Source organism: Phyllostomus hastatus, unplaced genomic scaffold (genome assembly GCF_019186645.2).
Source record: "Phyllostomus hastatus isolate PE091 unplaced genomic scaffold, TTU_PhHast_1.1 phas_scaffold_442, whole genome shotgun sequence".
NCBI classification, from domain to species: Eukaryota; Metazoa; Chordata; class Mammalia; order Chiroptera; family Phyllostomidae; genus Phyllostomus; species Phyllostomus hastatus.
This window is the reverse complement of record NW_025334030.1, coordinates 4,944,952-4,963,420: the sequence shown is the minus strand read 5'-3', so window position 1 is coordinate 4,963,420 and position 18,469 is coordinate 4,944,952. Positions and strand designations below refer to the sequence as shown.

The 18,469-nt window shown below is 52.2% G+C and overlaps 1 protein-coding gene across 2 annotated transcripts; it reads left to right on the top strand.

Moving 5' to 3' along the window:
• The first annotated feature begins 5,917 nt into the window (after positions 1 to 5,917).
• Positions 5,918 to 17,650, top strand: MMP25 (matrix metallopeptidase 25). Of its 2 annotated transcripts, none has more exons than XM_045820879.1 (10): positions 5,918 to 6,594; positions 6,977 to 7,109; positions 8,920 to 9,055; positions 9,150 to 9,442; positions 14,617 to 14,793; positions 14,877 to 14,961; positions 15,127 to 15,209; positions 15,800 to 15,952; positions 16,041 to 16,298; positions 16,461 to 17,650. In XM_045820879.1, exons 1-10 carry the CDS (start codon positions 6,505 to 6,507, stop codon positions 16,730 to 16,732), a joined length of 1,680 nt encoding a protein of 559 aa, XP_045676835.1. In that variant the 5' UTR covers positions 5,918 to 6,504; the 3' UTR covers positions 16,733 to 17,650. The 2 variants fall into 2 exon arrangements, with proteins under 2 accessions (XP_045676835.1, XP_045676836.1); XM_045820880.1 differs by lacking the exon at positions 5,918 to 6,594 and adding an exon at positions 6,805 to 6,891.
• Positions 17,651 to 18,469: the final 819 nt, after the last annotated feature.

Below are 18,469 nucleotides of genomic sequence, written 5' to 3'. Positions count from 1 at the left end.
TTACTGTCCAAATCTCCCCCTGACAGTTGTGTGCCTTCCGAGTTCCCTCGGACAGATTCTGTCAGTGTAATTATTGTCCATGTGGGGAGACAGATTCCTGGTGCTTTCTACTTCACTATCTTTCCAGAATTCTCTCCAATCCAATCCCCTTTTGCATAAGAGTGGCTAAAATGGTCAGGTAGTGAAGAGGAAAAGTTCCCAGGGCTCCTTGATTCAGGAGCCCCATGCGCTATGGTACCAAAACCTCTCGGTGAAGCCCTGACTGTGGATAGAAGCCCTGACTGTGACCCTGACTAGATTGAGAGAACATAAAAATATGAGTCGATAAGATTATAAAAGTTGGAATATTTAAACAGGCTTTCTGCAAAGAAGTTACGTCTCACCCTGTCTGGTGTGGCTCCGTGGACTGTCTGCTGGACTTCGAACCAAAGCTTCACTGGTTTGAGTTCCCAGTCAGGGCATATGCCTGGGCTGTGGGCCAGGTGCCCAGTAGGGGGCGCGAGAGGCAAGCACACCTTGATGTCTCTCTCCCTCTCTTTCTCCCTCCTTTCTCCTCTCTCTAAAAATAAATAAATAAAATCCTTTTTTCTTCTCTCTCTTTTTTTATCCCACGCACCCCCTCTATCTTTGTATCATCTTTCCTCTCCCCCAAGACTTGACTCTTTTGGTGGCACCACACCCAAGAGAGCTGCCCTTTCCTTTTCACCCCAAGGGGCTTGTCGGTGGATGCCAAGTGTGTTTTCTTGGTTGTCCTGAAGATGAACTTTTCATTTCCTTGACAGTGGCCCCGAAGTGCACAAGAGAAATAAATCAATCCCTCTGACTCAGGAGAAGGCAGAGGCAAGGAAATAAAGGTTCGTTTGTTCTCATGTTTTGGACAAGTCACTTAACTGCCTGGTAACTGCCCACCTTTCACATGGCTGGAGCCAATAAATAAAATCTTTTTTTAAAAAAGAAGTTATGTCTCCTTTACATAATGTTTTATGGGGATTAATACTGTATCCTACCGGGGAACACTTCCTCTACCTAGCATTGTAAAACCAGGAGCTGGTTTTGATGAAGTCCTAATCAGGGCTACAGTTAGAAATGTGAGGGTTGATGGAATTCACATAAGAGTTAGTAGAATTAGTACATTTGAGCAGGCTTTCTGTGAAGTGGTCGCGAATCTTCTACCTGATTGTGTTAGGGGGGTGAACACTGTATCTCACTGGGGAACATTTCCCTACCCAGTCTTGTAAAACAGGCGTGTAAATCTGCCCTTCGAGCCACATTAATTGGACATGCTAAATGGGAACCTGTGCGATTGTCTGAGCCCATGCAGTGTGGAACAGAAGCTGGAATAGATTCTCTCTGTGATAGCCCGTGTGTGGAGTGTGGACTGGGGCTACTGGCAACATCCCGTGAGCACCTCCTCCTGATGACTTCTGGGATGTTGGACAAGAGAATTTTCATTTATGGGGCATTTATTACCTTGCTATCAGACATAAATTAAAGTTACTCCTATGACTGAAGGACATAAAATCCTCTTGAAACCTAACTACTCACAGTGTCTTCAGTCATGTCAGAGATATGCTCTAATGCGTATTGCAGGGCCCAGAAGAGTTGGATAATGAAATGGAAATGGCTTATACAGGATCATGCTGCTGAAGACACAAAGAGATACTCACAAGCAGGAAGCCTTTTTTACCACCTAGGACTAGAAATGTGAGGGTTGATGGAACTTCTGAATGGTGTGAGGAGGCTTCTATTGTCACTTAGAACAGTGCCCTATAAATACCTCTTGACTGACCAACAAAGAGCAGCTTGGTTTGTGGACAGCAGTTCCACGGTGAATGGACAACGTCCTGTTTGCAAGGCTACCGCTCTGATCAGAGAAGGTAAAAACAGATCAACTCAGTGGGCTGAACTGCATGCTGTTTTCCCAGCAGTGATGGACAAATTGAACAATGGTAAAATTCCCCACACTTTGGTTTCTACCAGCTCATGGGTAGTGGCCAATGGCCTGGCCATCTGAGCAGGCAGGAGGGCAATGGGAACTTGGCCCCTGTGAAGATCCTGTGGGAATTTGAGGGGTGAATGAAGTAGGACATGTTGATGCACATTTGAAAACCCCACCTTCCAGATTTAGAAGGTGATTAGAATCAGCAAGCAGACATCTCTGAGTGCTTGCTTGAGGTGGCCACCTGGGCCCATAACATAAGTGTACATGAAGACTGAAGGTGGGTTATGTGGCAATTCCCCAGGGGGAAGACCTTGATCACAGCTGGTGAGTCAGACTGGTCATGGTCTCCTCAGAGGGTTAGAAATGGGTTTGATGAGAACAGACACTGACTCTGGACTGGGCTTTGCTTACCCAGGGGTAGATGCCAATGTTCAGATGCTATTTAAAAAAACCCAGAAGATAGTGCACCAATTATTATGGCCAATCATTTCTTCAGGCCAAGGACCACACTTTATAGCCCATTATGTCCAATAATGAGCAGAGGGATGTCCTTCTCAGAGTTTTATTTGACAGAGAATTGGAATGGGCAAGAAAAACTGGTTGTGTAAAATGAAAGGAGATAAAGGCTTGAAGAGCTGGTTTACACACCTTCATGAGTGTGGGCTAACACTCAACACAAACATGAGTGGGACTTAAGGATTTTCCCCATTAGATAGATTTCTCTGTTTTCCTGGTGGATCCGGAGAAAAGGGAATGGGGAATTATGCTGGTTTGACACTGCAATTCTTCTGAAAAGGAAAGGATGCTGGTATAATGACTCAAGTTTTTTCTTTCTTTTTTTTCTGCATTTCCTTAATTTTTTTTTCACACGTGATTCAGTGGTCATATAACCAGGGCTGCAAATGCAAGTGCCTGAAACAGCAATGATTTCTAAATAAGAGGTTGCAAAATACAGCGTCCGGCAGAAGTAAGGCCTGCTTGACAGTGGTTGGTAGGATAATAATATGGATGTAATAATTTATAGTTTTAATTTTAACATTCCACCTAAAATGTCATATGGTTTACTTGAGTGTGATATTGTTATGGTACAGAATTACATGCTTATGATTTTGTAATAAAAGATTTTGTAGCCCTGGCTGGTGTGGCTCAGTGGATTGAGTGCTGGCCTGAGAACCAAAGGGTCACCAGTTGGATTCCCAATGTAGGGCACATGCCTGGGTTGCAGGCCAGGTCTTCAGCAGGGGTCATGCAAGAGGCAATCACACATTGATATTTTTTCTCCCTCTCTTTTCTCCCTTTCCCTCTCTAAAAATTAATACATACAAATCTTTAAAAAATATTTTTTAATAAAAAGGTGTGTTATTTGTGTCAGACCCTGTAATTTAAACCCTTATGTCAGAATTCCTAAGGGCCTGATGGAGCTGGACGTGCCTTCACCACATCTGCCAGAATTGGTGTTAACAGTGAATGTGGCTGTATGCCTGGTGGTAGAAGCCCACAGGCTCCGCATCTGTGTAACCTTATGTGAACAGGACAGGACTGAGGGGGAGGCACTTGCTAGGTTGCTGCTGCTGCCTGCAATCTAGACCAGCAGTGCTACAGCCAAACCTAACAACATTAGAAGAGTCTAATGTTGTAAGAGTTTGGGTATAAACGGAGAAGAGGAATAGCAGCTAAGTGAAAAGTTATGCATAAATGTCTTATGTAATGAGGGAAGTCCAATATTACATTAACACCTTGAGAGAGGCTTAGAGCAAAAGATGATATTGTCTCTTAGTACAATTATGTCAGATACCTGAAAAGGTGCACCCATGTTTGCGGAGACCACTTGTGTTTTTGGAACCTGACAAGATTGAATGGAAGTCCGCAAACCTGAGTGGCCTCATTCTGGCCATGTTTTCACATGATATGATGACAGACTGAAATGAATACGAGTGTATGGAGTTCCAGTAATGTGCCAGTATCTTTTGAGTCGTATATCATTTTGTTGTAAGTGTTCTGTGGTCAGAGGCCAGGAGTGGGCTGTGAAATAACAGAAAATATATGTATCAGTCTCTGCCTCTGGTTCCTGGCACAGAGCTTCTAAAGCCCCTGTAATTCCCTAAGTGCTAAGAACACTAAGAGCATCTTTTGTTCTGATATTTGGTCTCTACCCCCAGTTCCTGACACAGTGCTCCTAAACCCCTCGTGATTTTCTGGTTGATAGAGGAGAGTCTTTTGTTCTAATGAGATGATCCTGAGTGGACTCCTGATATCTCCTGGATGGGGCTGGTCATCCAAAAGACCATGATTAGCATCCTGGAACTTTCAGCCCCATGACCCATGCTGTAGGGGTGGGAGAGGGGCTGACGATTGAGTTACTAATGAATTGGTCATGCCTCTGTGATGAGCCACCATAAAAATCCCAGAAGCATGGGGTTCAGAGAGCTTCAGGGTTGCTGAACACACTGACATGTTGGGAGGGTGGCGAGCCCCAGCTCTACATGGAAGAAGCTCCTGCTTGGGGCCCTTCCAGACTTCACCCGATGTAGCTGGCTGTTTACCTGTGTCATCTTTTATATTTCCCCGAGTCTTGTGACCTGTACTAGCAAATAATGAGTGTCATGGGAACCTATGATTTGTAGTCAAGTCAGCAGAAGTTGTGGGTCCCCTGGGACCCACTGTCTGCGGTTGGCATCGGAAGCTGGGGCGGTCTTCTAGGACTGAGCCCTTCCCTTGTCAGGTCTGTGCTGACTCTGGTTTGTGTCAGAAATGAATTGTAGGACACCCAGCTGGTGTCACAGAGAATTACTTGGTGTGGGAAGAAACCCCACACATCTGCTGTCATAAGTGTTCTAAGAGTGACAATAGTGAGAAAGGAGAGGGGAAACACGCAGGAGTGTGGGATCTGTAACAGGTTGAATTGTGGCCTCCACCCCAGGACCTCAGAATGTGATTGCATCTGAAGACAGGGCCTGTACAGAGGTGAGAGGGGGAGGGAGGAAGAGAAACATCACAAGGATCGGCCGCCTCTCGCCTGTCCCCAACTGGACACCCAGGCATGTGCCTTTACCCATATCTAAGCAGCCACCCTTCCATTCTCAGGCTAGCGCTGAACCCACTGAGCCACACCCATCAGGGATTAACTAGTGTCTTTTAAAGAAGAGAACATGTGGACACACAGTGGCACCGGAGCTGCATGGGCACAGAGGAAATACCATGTGAAGACACAGGGAGAAGGCAGCCACCTGCAAGCTGGGAGAGAGGTCTTAAAATGGCAGGAGAATCCAACTTTGCATGCTCCTTGATCTTGGACTTTCCAGCTTCCAGAACTGTGAGAAAATAATTTCTGTCGTTTATGTCACCCAGTCTGTGGTAGTTTGTTATGGCAGCCCAGAAGAGTAATGCACGATCTCAGGTGTTTTAGTTTGCATCTCCAGCTCGCTATCCTGCTTGCTTTTTATTTTGCCTGAAACACCTGGGGTCCCCTGGCTCTTCTGCTGCAGAGACAGCCCTGTACCACACCAGTCACTCGCCAGGAGGCCTCCCTCTGATTTCTCCTGTTGCTTCTCCAGCCGCCCAGCCTCCTAGCCCTGCGGGCGGCAGGTTGAAGCGAGGCGCGACTCTCAGGGTCCCTAAATCTCTGCCTCCGGGCAAGAAGCTGGCGCGCCAGTTCTTTCGTGGTTGTCACTAGATTTTAGATGTCTCGTACCTGCGGAGAAGCGGCACAGTCCCGGGCAGCCCCTGGATCTGGGATCCGGAGATGGCGGGACCACAGTGCGCGGAGCCTAGGAGCCGCGCAGCACGAGGGGCTAGGGGACGCACCGGGACCACAGGCACCGCCCCGGACACGCCGGGGACACCGGCAGCGACCCGCGTGGGGCACGCCGGCATCCCGCGGAGATGCGGAGGGTGCTGCGGTTCGGACGCTGGAACAGCCCCCGCGTTTCACCAGCCTCCTTGGGTGGGGTCTCCGGGGACCGCGGTCCGGGGAAGCGGAGGACTCCGAGCCGCACCTCCCCCCGCAGGGCTGCGCAGCCTGAGAAAGCAGAATCGAACCTCGCCCCCGGGGCCACACCGGAGCTGGGATCTAGGAAGAGAAACTTGCGACCGTGGCTGGGGCTCTACGCCCCCACCCCCACCCCGGCCCCGCCCCGAGCTCGAAGGAGGGTCACTGGGTCCCGACCGGGGACGGGGCCACCGCCTGGCCCGCTCGCACCTTCTCGCTGGACATCCCAAGGCTGAGCCGTTTCAGCGCCGTGCAGTCACTGAGTATCGGGGTGCTCCAGGACAGGACAGATCGGGACCCAGAGAGGCTGTCGCCGGGGACCGGGAATACGGACTTCCACCCCTCCCGTGTTCTCTCAGCCCTCCGGAGACCCCAGCCTCCCTGCACCCTCCTTGGATACCACGTCCCGCTGCTCCGTGCTCCCCAGGGCATTCGTCCCCAGGCTTCCTGCCCTCCCCACCTATCCTGCACCGCGGGTCCCCACCCTAGCTCCTCCGGGCTCCTCCCCCTGGTCCCCAGGGCGGCTCTGGTCAGGCCCCCTCGAGCCCCACAGCTGCGCAGGCAGGAGCGAGCCATGCTCCGGCTCTTGGCGCTGTTGCTCCAGCTGCTGCCGCTGCCTGCGCTCGCTCAGCAGCCCGCGGCGCAGGACGTGAGTCTGGGCGTGGTGAGTGCTGGGTCTCCAGGCTCCTGGGATTTGCAGAGGGCCGGGGAGGCGGAAGCTGCTGTCGGCCACCTAGGTGAGGGCTGATTCAAATGTCCAGAGTGAGTGACTGGGGATGGGGTCGGGGACCAGGATTCTTGGATTCGTCAGGTTTGGGGCCTGGATTTAAAGATCTGAGACTAGGGTGGGGGCGTGAGGACTAGATGAAGACTGGCAAACCCAGGGGTGGAGGGCCAGGACCTTGAGAGGAGACCAGGCAGGCACCTGGGGCTGGAAGCCCGGGTTCCCAACTGGTGAGAGGTGAGGCTTCCAGGATGGCGTGGGAAGGCAGGACCCCATCCCGCTCTGCCCTCCCTGACTCACCTGTTTCACTTCTATGGTCCAGGACTGGCTGACACGCTATGGCTACCTGCCACCACCCCATCCAGCCCAGGTCCAGCTGCAGAACCCTGCAAAGCTTCGGGATGCCATCAAGGTGATGCAGAGGTTTGCAGGGCTGCCTGAGACTGGCGTCCTGGGTAGGTGGCCCCCAACCCCTTCCCAGCCCTGCCTCTGCACCCAGCTTGACCATTATCCAGCTGTTCTTAAACCTCAGCAGGCACCTGAATCATGGGAGCTATGAAAGTGCTGATCTCAGCTCATAACCCAAGAGGTTCTCAAGAATTCCTCTTTCAATAAATATTGTCAAGAATCTCTTACATGAGAGGGCATTTCAACCTTCACCAGTGCAGCAGTGGACAAAGTAGATAAGGTCCCTGCTCTCACGGAGCTGACATTCTAGAGAGACAGAGAGAGAGACAGGTACATTCTAGAGTACACAGAAATATGCAAGATATTTTCAGATAGTAATAAAGTTTTTTTAAATCTTCACCCCAAGGATACATTTATTGATTTTAAAGAGAGAGGAAGCGGGGGGGAGAGAGAAAGAGAAACATTGATGTGTGAGAGAAATATTGATTGGTTGCCTCCTGTACACACCCTGACCGGGGATCAAAACACAACTAGATATGTACCCAGATGGGGGATTGAACCTGCAACCTTTTGGTGTACAAGATGGTGCTCCAACCAACTGAGCCACCTGGCCAGGGCAGATAGTGGTGTTTGGAAGAAGATAAAATGTTAGTGGCATTGAGGGGCTGTTCTAGTCAGGTCAGGGTCCTCTGAGTGCTGTCATGAGTCAAGAGGAGCTCCTATAACACCAAGAACTCATAGGACACAAAGAGGAGGAGCCAGGCATGGGAAGATGTGGAAGAAGCATGTACCAGGCCAGCGCAAAGGCCCTGTGTCAGGCACAGGCTGTGCACCTGTGATGAGAGGACTGAGGAGCTAAGCAAATGCCTGACTGCAGGGAGGAGGCTTGAAAGGTGTTTGGGTTTGATTCCAAAACATAGTAAGAAACCATGGGTGGGTTTGAAGGAAGGAGGCAACTTGATCTGTTCTGCAGTTTTGCATTTCCTCTGTTTGCTGATGGAGAATGGAGGGTGGGGAACACGGAGGCCGGGAAGGAGGTATTGCACTGTCCAGGCAAGTGATGATGATGGCCTGGGCTAGGGTGGAAGGTGTGATGAGAAGTGGCTGATTCCAGGGGTGTGCAGTTTGGAGGCAGAGCTGAGAGGCTCCTCTGTTGGGTTGAATGGGGAGGAAGAGAGAACTGGGGGGTCCTGGCTAGTTATGAGGAAAGGCAAGGTGTTTCTCTGTCCTGCTTGCTGCCCAGCAGTGTTTGGCATCTACCTGTGCTCCACTATGCTTTGCGACCTCAACCAACGAGGTGAGGTTTGATGTTCCTTTGAAGATGAAGAGACTTCTGTGAACTGAGCCCAGCTGGGAAAGGGGATTCCAGGCATCTCCAATCCAGGAGGGCATGGCTAGCCACAGGAAACCAGAGACCCAGCTGTCACGGGCACTTCAGACTTCATCTAGATGTGATGGGGTCTTGGGAGCTACGGTGTAGGGTGTGGGTAACCTAACCTCCCAGGGGTTTCTAGCCTCAGAGGAAGGAGTTTTCACTGCAACCCAGGTCTCCTTTCTTGAGTCCAATTGCCAGAGCTCAGGGAGGCAGGATCCCAAGATCCCTGCCTGAGGCTCTGAGCACCACCTGGAGGCAGAGCCAGTCCCTCCAGGGCTAGGTGCAGAGGGTGACACTGCCCAGAAAGACAGTGTCATAATTTGGCATGACTGGCTTCCGGAATCAGACTGCCTGGATTCAAATCCAAGTGGGGCAAGTTTCTTAACCTCTTTGGACCTCAGTTTCCCCATGTAGGAAGTTAGCTGGTACCATGATTAGGTCAGGTTGTCCCGCTGATCCTGCTCCCCCAACCTTTCCTACAGACCCAGTGACGATGGCCACCATGCATAAGCCCCGCTGCTCCTTGCCCGATGTGCTGGGGGTGGCGGGGCTGGTCAGGCGCCGCCGCCGCTATGCTCTGAGTGGCAGTGTTTGGAAGAAGCGAACTCTGACATGGAGGTAGGTCTTGCTGCCCACCCTGCCCTGGGCCTGCCTGCTGGCCCCTGGTCTCTGTCTACCTGACCTTCCTCATTCCTCTCTCCTCTTCCCCCAGGATACAATCCTTCCCCCGGAGCTCTGCACTGAGCCAGGAGACTGTGAGGAATCTCATGCACCATGCCTTGACCACCTGGGGTATTGAGTCGGACCTCAAATTCCAGGAGATGGATTCTCAGAGCCCAGCAGAGCCTGACATCCTCATCGACTTTGCCCGGGCCTACCACCAGGACAGTTACCCCTTCGATGGGCAGGGGGGTACCCTAGCCCATGCCTTCTTCCCCGGGGAGCATTCCATCTCTGGGGACACTCACTTCGACGATGAGGAAATCTGGACTTTTGGGTCAAAAGGTACAATATTCCTTTTTCTGGGAGGTCCTCTTCCCAAGCCTGTCTGTCCTTACGAATTAGGTTTAAATTACATTTCTCGATGGGGGCTGTATCAGTTGGGTTTCTCCAGAGAAACAGAACCAACCAATAGGGTGTGTGTGTGTGTGAGAAGTAATTTATTTTAAGGAATTGGCTCACAGAATTGTGGGACTGGCAAGTCTAAAGTTTGTAAGGCAGGCCCACAGGCTGGAAGTTCAGGTGAGAACCGATGTTGCGATCTTGAGTCCAAAATTTATAGGGCAAGCCAGCTGGCTGGAAACTCAGGCAGGATTTCTATGTTGCAGTCTCGAAGCAGAATTCTCTCTCTGGGAAATCTTTTTTTGCACTTAAGCCTTTCAACTGATTAGACGAGACCCACCCCCAGGAGGGAGAGTAACCTGCTTTACTTACAGTCAACTGATTGTAGATGTTAATCACACCTACAAAATAGCCTCCAAAGCAACATCTAGGCTGGTGTTTGACCAGGCAACTGGGCACCATAGTCTGGCCAAGTTAACATAAAAAATTACCCATCATAGAGGCCTGTCGGGTACTCAGCTCCGAGCTCGGGTTGAGGACTTAAAGAGGCACAAACAGCTCTGACCGGTGTGGTTCAGTTGGGCATCCTCTCACAAAGCGAAACTTTGCCAGTTTTTGATCCCTGGTTAGGACACATGCCTGGGTTTGGGGTTTGGTCCCTTGTCTGGGCATGTGTACAGGAGGCCACTGATCGATGTTCCTCTCACATCGATATTTCTCCCCCTCTCTTTCTCCCTCTCTTCCCCGTTCTCGAAAGACAAACGAACAGCCCTGTCTGGTGTGGCTCAGTGCATTGAGCACCGGCCTGTGAACTAAAAGTTTGCAGGTTCGATTCCCAGTCAGGGCGCATGCCTGGGTTGTGGGCCAGGTCCCCAGTAGGGGGCTTGTGAGAAGCAACCCCACACTGATGTTTCTCTCCCTCTCTTTCTCCCTCCTTCCCCTTCTGTCCAAAAATAAACAAATACAATTTTTAAAGATAAACAAAATCTTGGGGTGGGGGAAGGGGGAAGTGTCCAGCAGCTGAGTCAGAAGAGAACCCATCTTACTAGCAGTTGGTACATCCTACATGTGATGACACAACTGCAGGAAGTCAAGCAGGGAAGTTCTCAAGCCCGTGTGTGCTCAGAGGAAAGGTGGGGTCTGGGCTTTCAGCTGAAGGAAGCAGTGACTTTGTTCATTACACGCACATGTTGGAGTGCTTGCTATCACACAAAACCATACTTTCCTGGGGTACAATATGAAAAGGGCCAGCCAGTGAGCAACTTGAGTCCAGAGTAGTCAGGAGTGGTCAGAGATGGGAGCACTGGGGTGAGAAATGGCCTAGGACATTTGGGCTGGAAGGCAAAAAATCCAGTGTCAGGAGGGAAACCATAGAGGATGGATGGGAGGTATCGAACCACAAAGGGCCTAGGAGAGCACGAGGAAGAATCTGGATTGTAGGATTCTGAAGGCAATAGGTGTGGGAGGTTTTGCCTTCTAGAAAGACCACTGGCTGCAGTGCAGGGCAAGATAGGGGCAGGGAGGCAGGGAGGCAGGGAGTTGCTGCAGGGTCAAGTGAGAGATGGTGGGGGGAGATGGGAAGTGGTGAACAGGGGCAGTGGGTAACTCTGAGGGAAGTTTAGTCGGGATGGGCAAGATTGGGGTCTGATTGGGTCCTGGGGGGAAAGGGTGCAGGAGGGTGGAGTGCTGGCCCCTGCAGGACAGAGCCCTGTTAATGCAGATGGGAAATGTGGGAGGAGGAGGCCCAGGTGGGGGAAGGTAGAGGCGAGTTCAGGTGGGGACGTGTTTACAGTGTTTACGGGCAATCAGTGCAGCTGGTGCCTCAGTGGCTCAGTATGTTGTTCTAGAGCTTGAATTCCTTTGACTTAGGTTGGGTTCCCCAGAAGCGAAACTCTGGATGGAAATTCTTACACAAGCAGTTTCTCAGGAGCACGTTCTTGAGGGGAAAGGGAAACATAAAAAGGCTAGGGAAAGAAGTTGAGCAAGGATGTGATCTCAGCTCCAGAGGAGTCTGACCCCACCAGAAGGTCTGGAGCACAAATGGTGCCACAGGGTTGGCCGGAGGTGAGGTGTCCAGCTCTCCTAGACCCAAATCAGCCATTAGCTGCCACCTGCTTGGCAGAGGTAGCCTGGGAGGGAGAGCCATTTTCTGGGGAAGGGGACGACCAGAGGATGCGCACGCAGGCTCAGAGCAGATTCGGGCAAGGTACAGCTAGCATCCACAATAGTGAGACTGTGTAACACAGCATTTAAGAACATGACCTTAGCCCTGGCTGGTGTGGCTCAGTGGAGTGAGTGCTGGGCTGCCAACTAAAAGGTCGCAGGTTTGATTCTCAGTCAGGGCACAAGCCTGGGTAGGGGCCAGGTCCCCAGTTGGGGGCGTGTGAGAGGCAACAGATTAATGTATCTCTCACGTACTGATGTTTCTTTCCCTCTCTTTCTCCCTTCCTTCCTCTCTCTCTAAAGGTAAATAAAACCTTTAACACACACACGCACACACACATAGAACTCAAGGCTGGGATCCTCTGCTGGCTACATGTATAAGTTACTTGACTTCTGTGTGCTCGATTACGACATCTGAGAAGCTGGGATAATAACAGCACCTGCTGGTAGTGTGAACTTGCGGATTCAATGAGTAATTCGCCTCCAGCTCTCTGCACAGGGCCTGACACAGCAGAGCTCTGTTTGTTGCCAGCTGCTGTCAGAGCTGGGCCTGGTGGCAGGTTTAAGAGTAAGAGGTATGGGGTAAGGAGGAGAGTGTGGAATGTGAAAGTCAAGTTCAGCGCTGTGGTGAGCCCCACAGTAAAGGGGAAAGCATCAAGGGAAGAGAAATTCAAAGAAATCTGAAAGGCGGTCAAGATCAAGAGCAGAAGAGGAAGTGTTTAGCAGTGGGTGACGTGGCAAATCTGGCCAGTGAGTAACATGGGCTTGGATTTGGTCACCTTAGTGCTGGTAAGCATGGTGGATGGGGAAATGACCCAGACCATAGTGGGGCTGGGCATGAGAGGAGCTGAGGAAATAATTTGCTAGGGAAAGGGAGGGTGTGGATAGGGGGCAGGCAGGTCCAGGGAGTATTTTAGGATGAGGGAATCTTGAGCATTCAGGGATGCTGGACGAGTTAATAGAGTTTGGGGATGGATGGATTGACAGCCACATGGATGGATGCAGAAATGGACTGATGCATTTCTCTTGTCCTAGAGAAGGCGAGGCAGGGTCCTTGAATAGAGCAGGGCAAAAGGCAGGAGGTGAGCACGGGGGAGAGGAAGCTCTGTTCCGGGTGCACAGAAAGTTACAGATTACCGCATTTTTTTGGACCATAAGACACACCTAGGTTCTAGAGGAGGAAAATAGGAAAAAAAATTGAAGCAAGAAATGTAAAATATTTAATAACATAAATAATATTTCACCAATGTAAATGTAAGGTTACATTTGGACTATAAGACACACCCCCTTTTCCTCCCAAATTGGGAGGGAGTGTGTCTTATAGTCCGAAAATATGGTGCATAGGGCAACCTGTCTTGATGGAATAGAAAATGCATTTGTCATCTAAGAGTTGGGGCCTGGGCGGCAGCTTGAGGGACAGAATACAGAGAGCAAAGGAGCTTCTTGCCAAGGCCCCAAATTTCCCTGCAGCCACATAGCATGAGAAGGGTACAAGGAAGGGTTGCGGCCAAAGGAGAACCAAGGCAGGGAGGGCGTGGGGGCGAGAGATGGGAGATGCACCTGATTAAGACACCAAACTTCCTCCGGTTTCTCAGAAAAAGGACTCAGAGCAATGAGAAAACCCACAGTCAACAGGGGAACTCATTAGTACATTTGAGTGTGACCTAGACCACCTGAAGTCACTGCTGAAAGCAGGACGTGCCATCAGAGTACTCAGCCTTAATTTCAGCTCTGTCATTTAGTTTGAACTCTCTGCACCTCGGTTTCCTGGCCTGTAAAATGGGGTCGGAAGTAGAGGTTTTGTGAGAAGTTAATGAGGACAAGGGTTTGCTACTCCTCTTAGACACACACATTTTATTCTCAAACTCTCATCTAGTGGCCTTTAGTGTCTGAAAGGAAGTTGCTTCTCAGCACACCAGGTCATTTCCAATAAACCCACTTTCAACAGTGTTAACCCTAATTAGAGATTTCCATTGAAATAGATGAACATCTGGGGAAATCTATGCCTCCTATGTGCTGCCCCCCGTCTTGCTGTGTCTGTCTCCTTTGGCCCTGTCATCCGCTAAACTGGAGCCAGCAGGCAGCTCATAGGTGGATGAGGAGCTGGGATTTGGCCAGCAATGGGCAGCAGAAAGATGCTTGCGTCTGGCGCCTGGGCTAGGTCCCCAAGGAAGAGGCCTCTGTGTTCAGAGAGGCTGAGAGTGAGGCTGGCCGCCCAGGCCAGCAGACTGTGGTCAGAGAGTGCATGCTGAAACTTTGGGTTCTGAGGAGATGGATGAAGGCCACAGTGGTGGGGAGGAGAGGCCAGGACCCCAGGGATGTGGGGAGGGGTGGAGGCTTTGGGAGGGAGAGATGGTGGAGGAAAATAAAGAAAGAGAATGTGGGCACTACAGGGGTGCAGATGGAAGGAGGGGGCAGGAAGGAAAGACTGTGGGGTTCTGAAGGTCTTGGGAACAGAGGCCAAGGGTACTCAGCAACATTCCTAGTGGGTGGGAGTGATGCGGTGTGGGGGGGGGGGGGCCTCTGACCACAGCCTGGAGCTGGGAGTGGGGAACTCCAAGGGCTGGGGCTTCCTCTAGAGAGCAGTATGCATCCTCAGGCTTTTGCTTCCCCTCCCCCCAGGTTTTTGTATGCCAGTCTTCTCTTCTGGTAGGCAGGCCTATATCACTCTAAGCTTGCCCTTTCTCTCTCCAGACTGTCTCCTCCTGCACTTTCCCTAACCTGTTCTATGGATCTCTTTAGCCTGGTATCCCGGTGTCTAGCACTGCCAAATAAAAATATTTCCTGATTAAGTGAATTCATACAGGAAGGAAGGAATGACTCGGGGAGGCTGTGGACATCTCCAGAGGGTCTCCTGGCTGTTCTTGTCTGCCAGCAGACCCCGCTCCCAGGGGCTTCCTTGCTGCCCCTTACCCAGCTGCCACAGCTCCAGCCCACTCTCCCTTCCTCCGCAGATGGTGAGGGGACTGACCTGTTTGCTGTGGCTGTTCATGAGTTTGGCCATGCCCTGGGCCTGGGCCACTCCTCTGCGCCTGACTCTATCATGAGGCCATTTTACCAGGGCCCCGTGGGCCATCCCTCCAAGTACCGCCTATCCCAGGACGACCGAGAAGGCCTACAGCAGCTCTATGGTACAGAGGGTCAGGGGACGAGTGGCTCTGCTGGGCGCTGCGGCAGGGTCAGGCAGCCCACACCTGTCTGACTTTCTTTACAGGGAAAGCGCCCCAAACCCCACATGATGAGCCTACAAGGACACCCCTGGCTCCTCCTCCCCTGCCCCCTGCCCTGCCCCCAGACAGGTGAGTCCCCCTCCAGCTTTGTGATCTTGTGTGAGCTCCCCATGGTTGGTGTCCTCCTCAGTGAGATGGGTATGGTAAGAGTCCCTGCCCCACAGGACTGTCATCAGGGTGAAGTAAAGGGAGGAGCCCTGTCCCCTTTCTCCTGATTGTTCCTTTCCTCCTCAGACCCTCCCTCCCTGTCCCTGATCGATGTGATGGCAATTTTGATGCCATAGCCAACATCCGTGGAGAAACTTTCTTCTTTAAAGGTGAGTCACTTCGGATCTTCCCTGGCCTCATAGAGTTGGCTTCCTACCCACTTAGCATGAGCCTACAGGGCCTATGGAGTTTCCCAGGATGAGGGACTTTCAAATTGGGGGATGGGGCAGCTCTCTGTGTTGAGCATCCTCCACCTGCCTTTCCTCACTCCCTTTCTTTCTTCAGTACGTGCTCTCCCTCTGAAGCCCCAGGAATCTTCCCCCTCCCCCGTTCCCCAAGAGGCCAGTATCTTTGCTTTCTTTCTCCTAAGTTCCAAGGGCCTTTTTCCCCCCCTCTGTAACTTGCCTCCTGAGCCCAAGCAGCCCAGCTGGCTTGCTTCTTCCAGAGCTCACCTCTTCTATCTGCGTGACTTGCTAAATAAACTTCTGCTTGTATTTAGCGGGGGAGAAAAACCCACAAGGTTGGGGGTGGGAGTGGTGGTAGAAGATAAGTACTGGGCCAGCCGGTCACCCTAGAACCACTGTACCCTTGATTTCCACATGAACCTATCACCCAGCACGAAGTTCCAGCAACACACTCGGAGTGGGGGGCAAGACCTTTGCCATCTCATGCCCCACGCCCACTCCTTCTTCTCCCATAGGCCCCTGGTTCTGGCGTGTACAACCCTCAGGACAGCTGGTGTCCCCCCGACCTGCCCGGCTCCATCGCTTCTGGGAGGGGCTGCCTGCTCAGGTGAAGGTCATCCAGGCTGCCTACGCCCGTCACCGAGATGGCCGAATCCTCCTCTTCAGCGGTGAGTGGGGCGCAGGCGGGTACAGGCGGGTACAGGCGGGTACAGGTGGGGCACCGGAGCAGTTGCTCAACAAGCCACTTGCCTGCAGGCTCCGAGTTCTGGGTGTTCCAGGATCGGCAGCTAGAGGGCGCCGCGCGGCCGCTGGCTGAGCTAGGGCTGCCCCCGGGGGAGGAGGTGGACGCCGTGTTCTCGTGGCCGCTGAATGGGAAGACCTACCTGGTCCGGGGCCAGCGCTACTGGCGGTACGATGAGGCGGCGGGGCGTCCAGACCCTGGCTACCCGCGCGACCTGAGTCTCTGGGAGGGGGCGCCTCACACCCCCGACGATGTCACCGTCAGCAACACAGGTAGGAGAGCCCGCGGGGAGGGTCTGAGGCCCCGGGACTGCAAGCTACTGGCCCTTGGGGTTGGGGCTGGGGGTCATCCTGCAGGATTTGGGGGAACCCTCTAGAGGGGCGGGGCTTGGGACAACTTGGACCAGCCCTGCAGCGTCTTCGCCCACCCCGCAGGTGACACCTACTTCTTCAAGGGCGTCTACTACTGGCGCTTTCCCAAGGGCAGCGTCAAGGCGGAGCCGGACTCCCCCCAACCCATGGGCCCCCAATGGCTGGACTGCCCGGCCCCCAGCGCTGGCCCTCACTCTCCCAGGCTGCCCAAAGCGACTCTCAAGCCAGGACCCTGCAATTGTCAGTGCGAGATCAACCAGGCCTCGGGGCTGCCGTCGATGCCCCTCCTGCTGCCCCTTCTGCCAGTGTTGGTGGGGGGCATCACCTTCTGCTGAGGGGGCGGAAAACGCTACACTGAGGGGGCCGGGTTTCCCACTGCGCGTCTGTAGTGGGTTGTGATCGCTGCTAAGCCTTATTGTCTGTTCCCAGGCGCGAGATCAGCATGGATTCAGCTGGGTATAGATGGGTGACAGGGAGACAAAGTCTGGCCCTGGAGCCCAACACAGGAAATGGTCCGTGCCGCTGCGGGCTGCCCCCTCAGCTCTGTCCTTTTCCCGGAATAGTTGGCTTTTCTCAAGCGCTCAGCCGGCTGACGCCCTGTAGCCCTCGCCCTGCCTGGCAACAGCTGCTCACGTCTGTATGGGTCTTTAGAGGAAGGGCCCCCAAGCCCCGCTACCTGTTTGCAGCCAGTCGCAAGGGAAGTTCTCCAGTGCTCCGCCTCCTGTTGCCCTGCACCTCTCCACCCCTCCCCCCGCCAGCGGCCGAGCAAATGAAGCTAAGCTCACTTGAGCTCAGCCTCCGGTCTCCCACCTCACCTGAGCTCCTACCACGCCTCCTGGCATTCCCCTCCCATAAAACCGGTCCCTAGAGCCCAAAGGATTGGGGAGCGAGGCTTTAGAGGACCGGTCTGATTGGGAAACTGAACCCCAGCCCTCCTCCTTTTCCAGAAGTTTCTCACTCTCTTCTGCTTCCACCAGGTCCCAGTCAACACCATGTGGGTGAGGAACTGGGTCCCAGCCCTGAGACCACCCCTGGGCAACAGTGATGCTTATCCTAGGTGACATCAGTGGCCACAAGGGTCACCTTCCATAAATTGGTCCCTGGACCTCATTGCAGGTCACCACCCCGGACCCAGCACTGTTCCCATTTAATAGGACACCCTCTTTGTTTGTCTGTTTGCTTGTTTAATATATTTTATTGATTATATTATTACAGTTGTCCCATTTTCCCCCTTCATTCTCCTCCATCCTGCACACCCCCTCCCACCCAAATCCCCCCCCCCACTTTAGTTCATGTTCATGGGTTGTATATATAAGTTCTTTGGCTTCTACATTTCCTGTACTATTCTTACCCTCCCCCTTTCTCTTTTCTACCTACCATCTATGCTACTTATTCTCTGTACCTTTTCCTCCTCTCTCCTCCTTCCACTCCCCTGTTGCTAACCCTCTATGTGATCTCCATTTCTGTGGTTCTGCTCCTGTTCTAGTTGTTTGTTTAGTTTGCTTTTGCTTTTGTTTTAGGTGTGGTTGTAATTATCTGTAAGTTTGCTGTCATTTTACTGTTCATATTTTTTATCTTTTTCTTAGATAAGTCCCTTTAACATTTCATATAATAAGGGCTTGGTGATGATGAACTCCTTTAACTTGACCTTATCTGAGAAGAACACCCTCTTATTTTTAAAAACCTCTTTCTGTTTCCACATTGGGGTGTCTGCAGTTGCCTGCAGGAGAACTCTTAATCTGGAGTCACCGATTCCTCAGCACTCCTGGGTGATGAGTGGGTGAAACCAGAGCCATCTCATTCACTCCCCACTCTCCACAGGATTCAGGAGCTAAATCAGTGCCTCCAGAACTGTACCTCTGCAATATTTCCTACCAGAATCATCCAGGGAACTTCAAAGATGCAGATCTCATGCCCTCACCCTGACCCTTCACTCCGGGTGGGGCCAAGAGTCTGCATTTGAACAAGCTGGGGTGAGGGTGGGGAGGTCTGTTGGGCAAGGGGAATGGGCCCCTCTCTGTCTTGTGGCTTCTCTGTGTCTCTGCCATGTTCTCCCCAGAGCCAATCTCTTC

Excerpts from the sequence above, each read along its gene's own strand:
- MMP25 (XM_045820879.1), top strand. The coding sequence starts at position 6,505 with ATGCTCCGGCTCTTGGCGCTGTTGCTCCAGCTGCTGCCGCTGCCTGCG. Across the intron at positions 14,794-14,876 it reads AGGCCTACAGCAGCTCTATG|GGAAAGCGCCCCAAACCCCA; the intron begins GTACAGAGGGTC and ends CTTTCTTTACAG. Across the intron at positions 16,299-16,460 it reads TGTCACCGTCAGCAACACAG|GTGACACCTACTTCTTCAAG; the intron begins GTAGGAGAGCCC and ends CCCACCCCGCAG.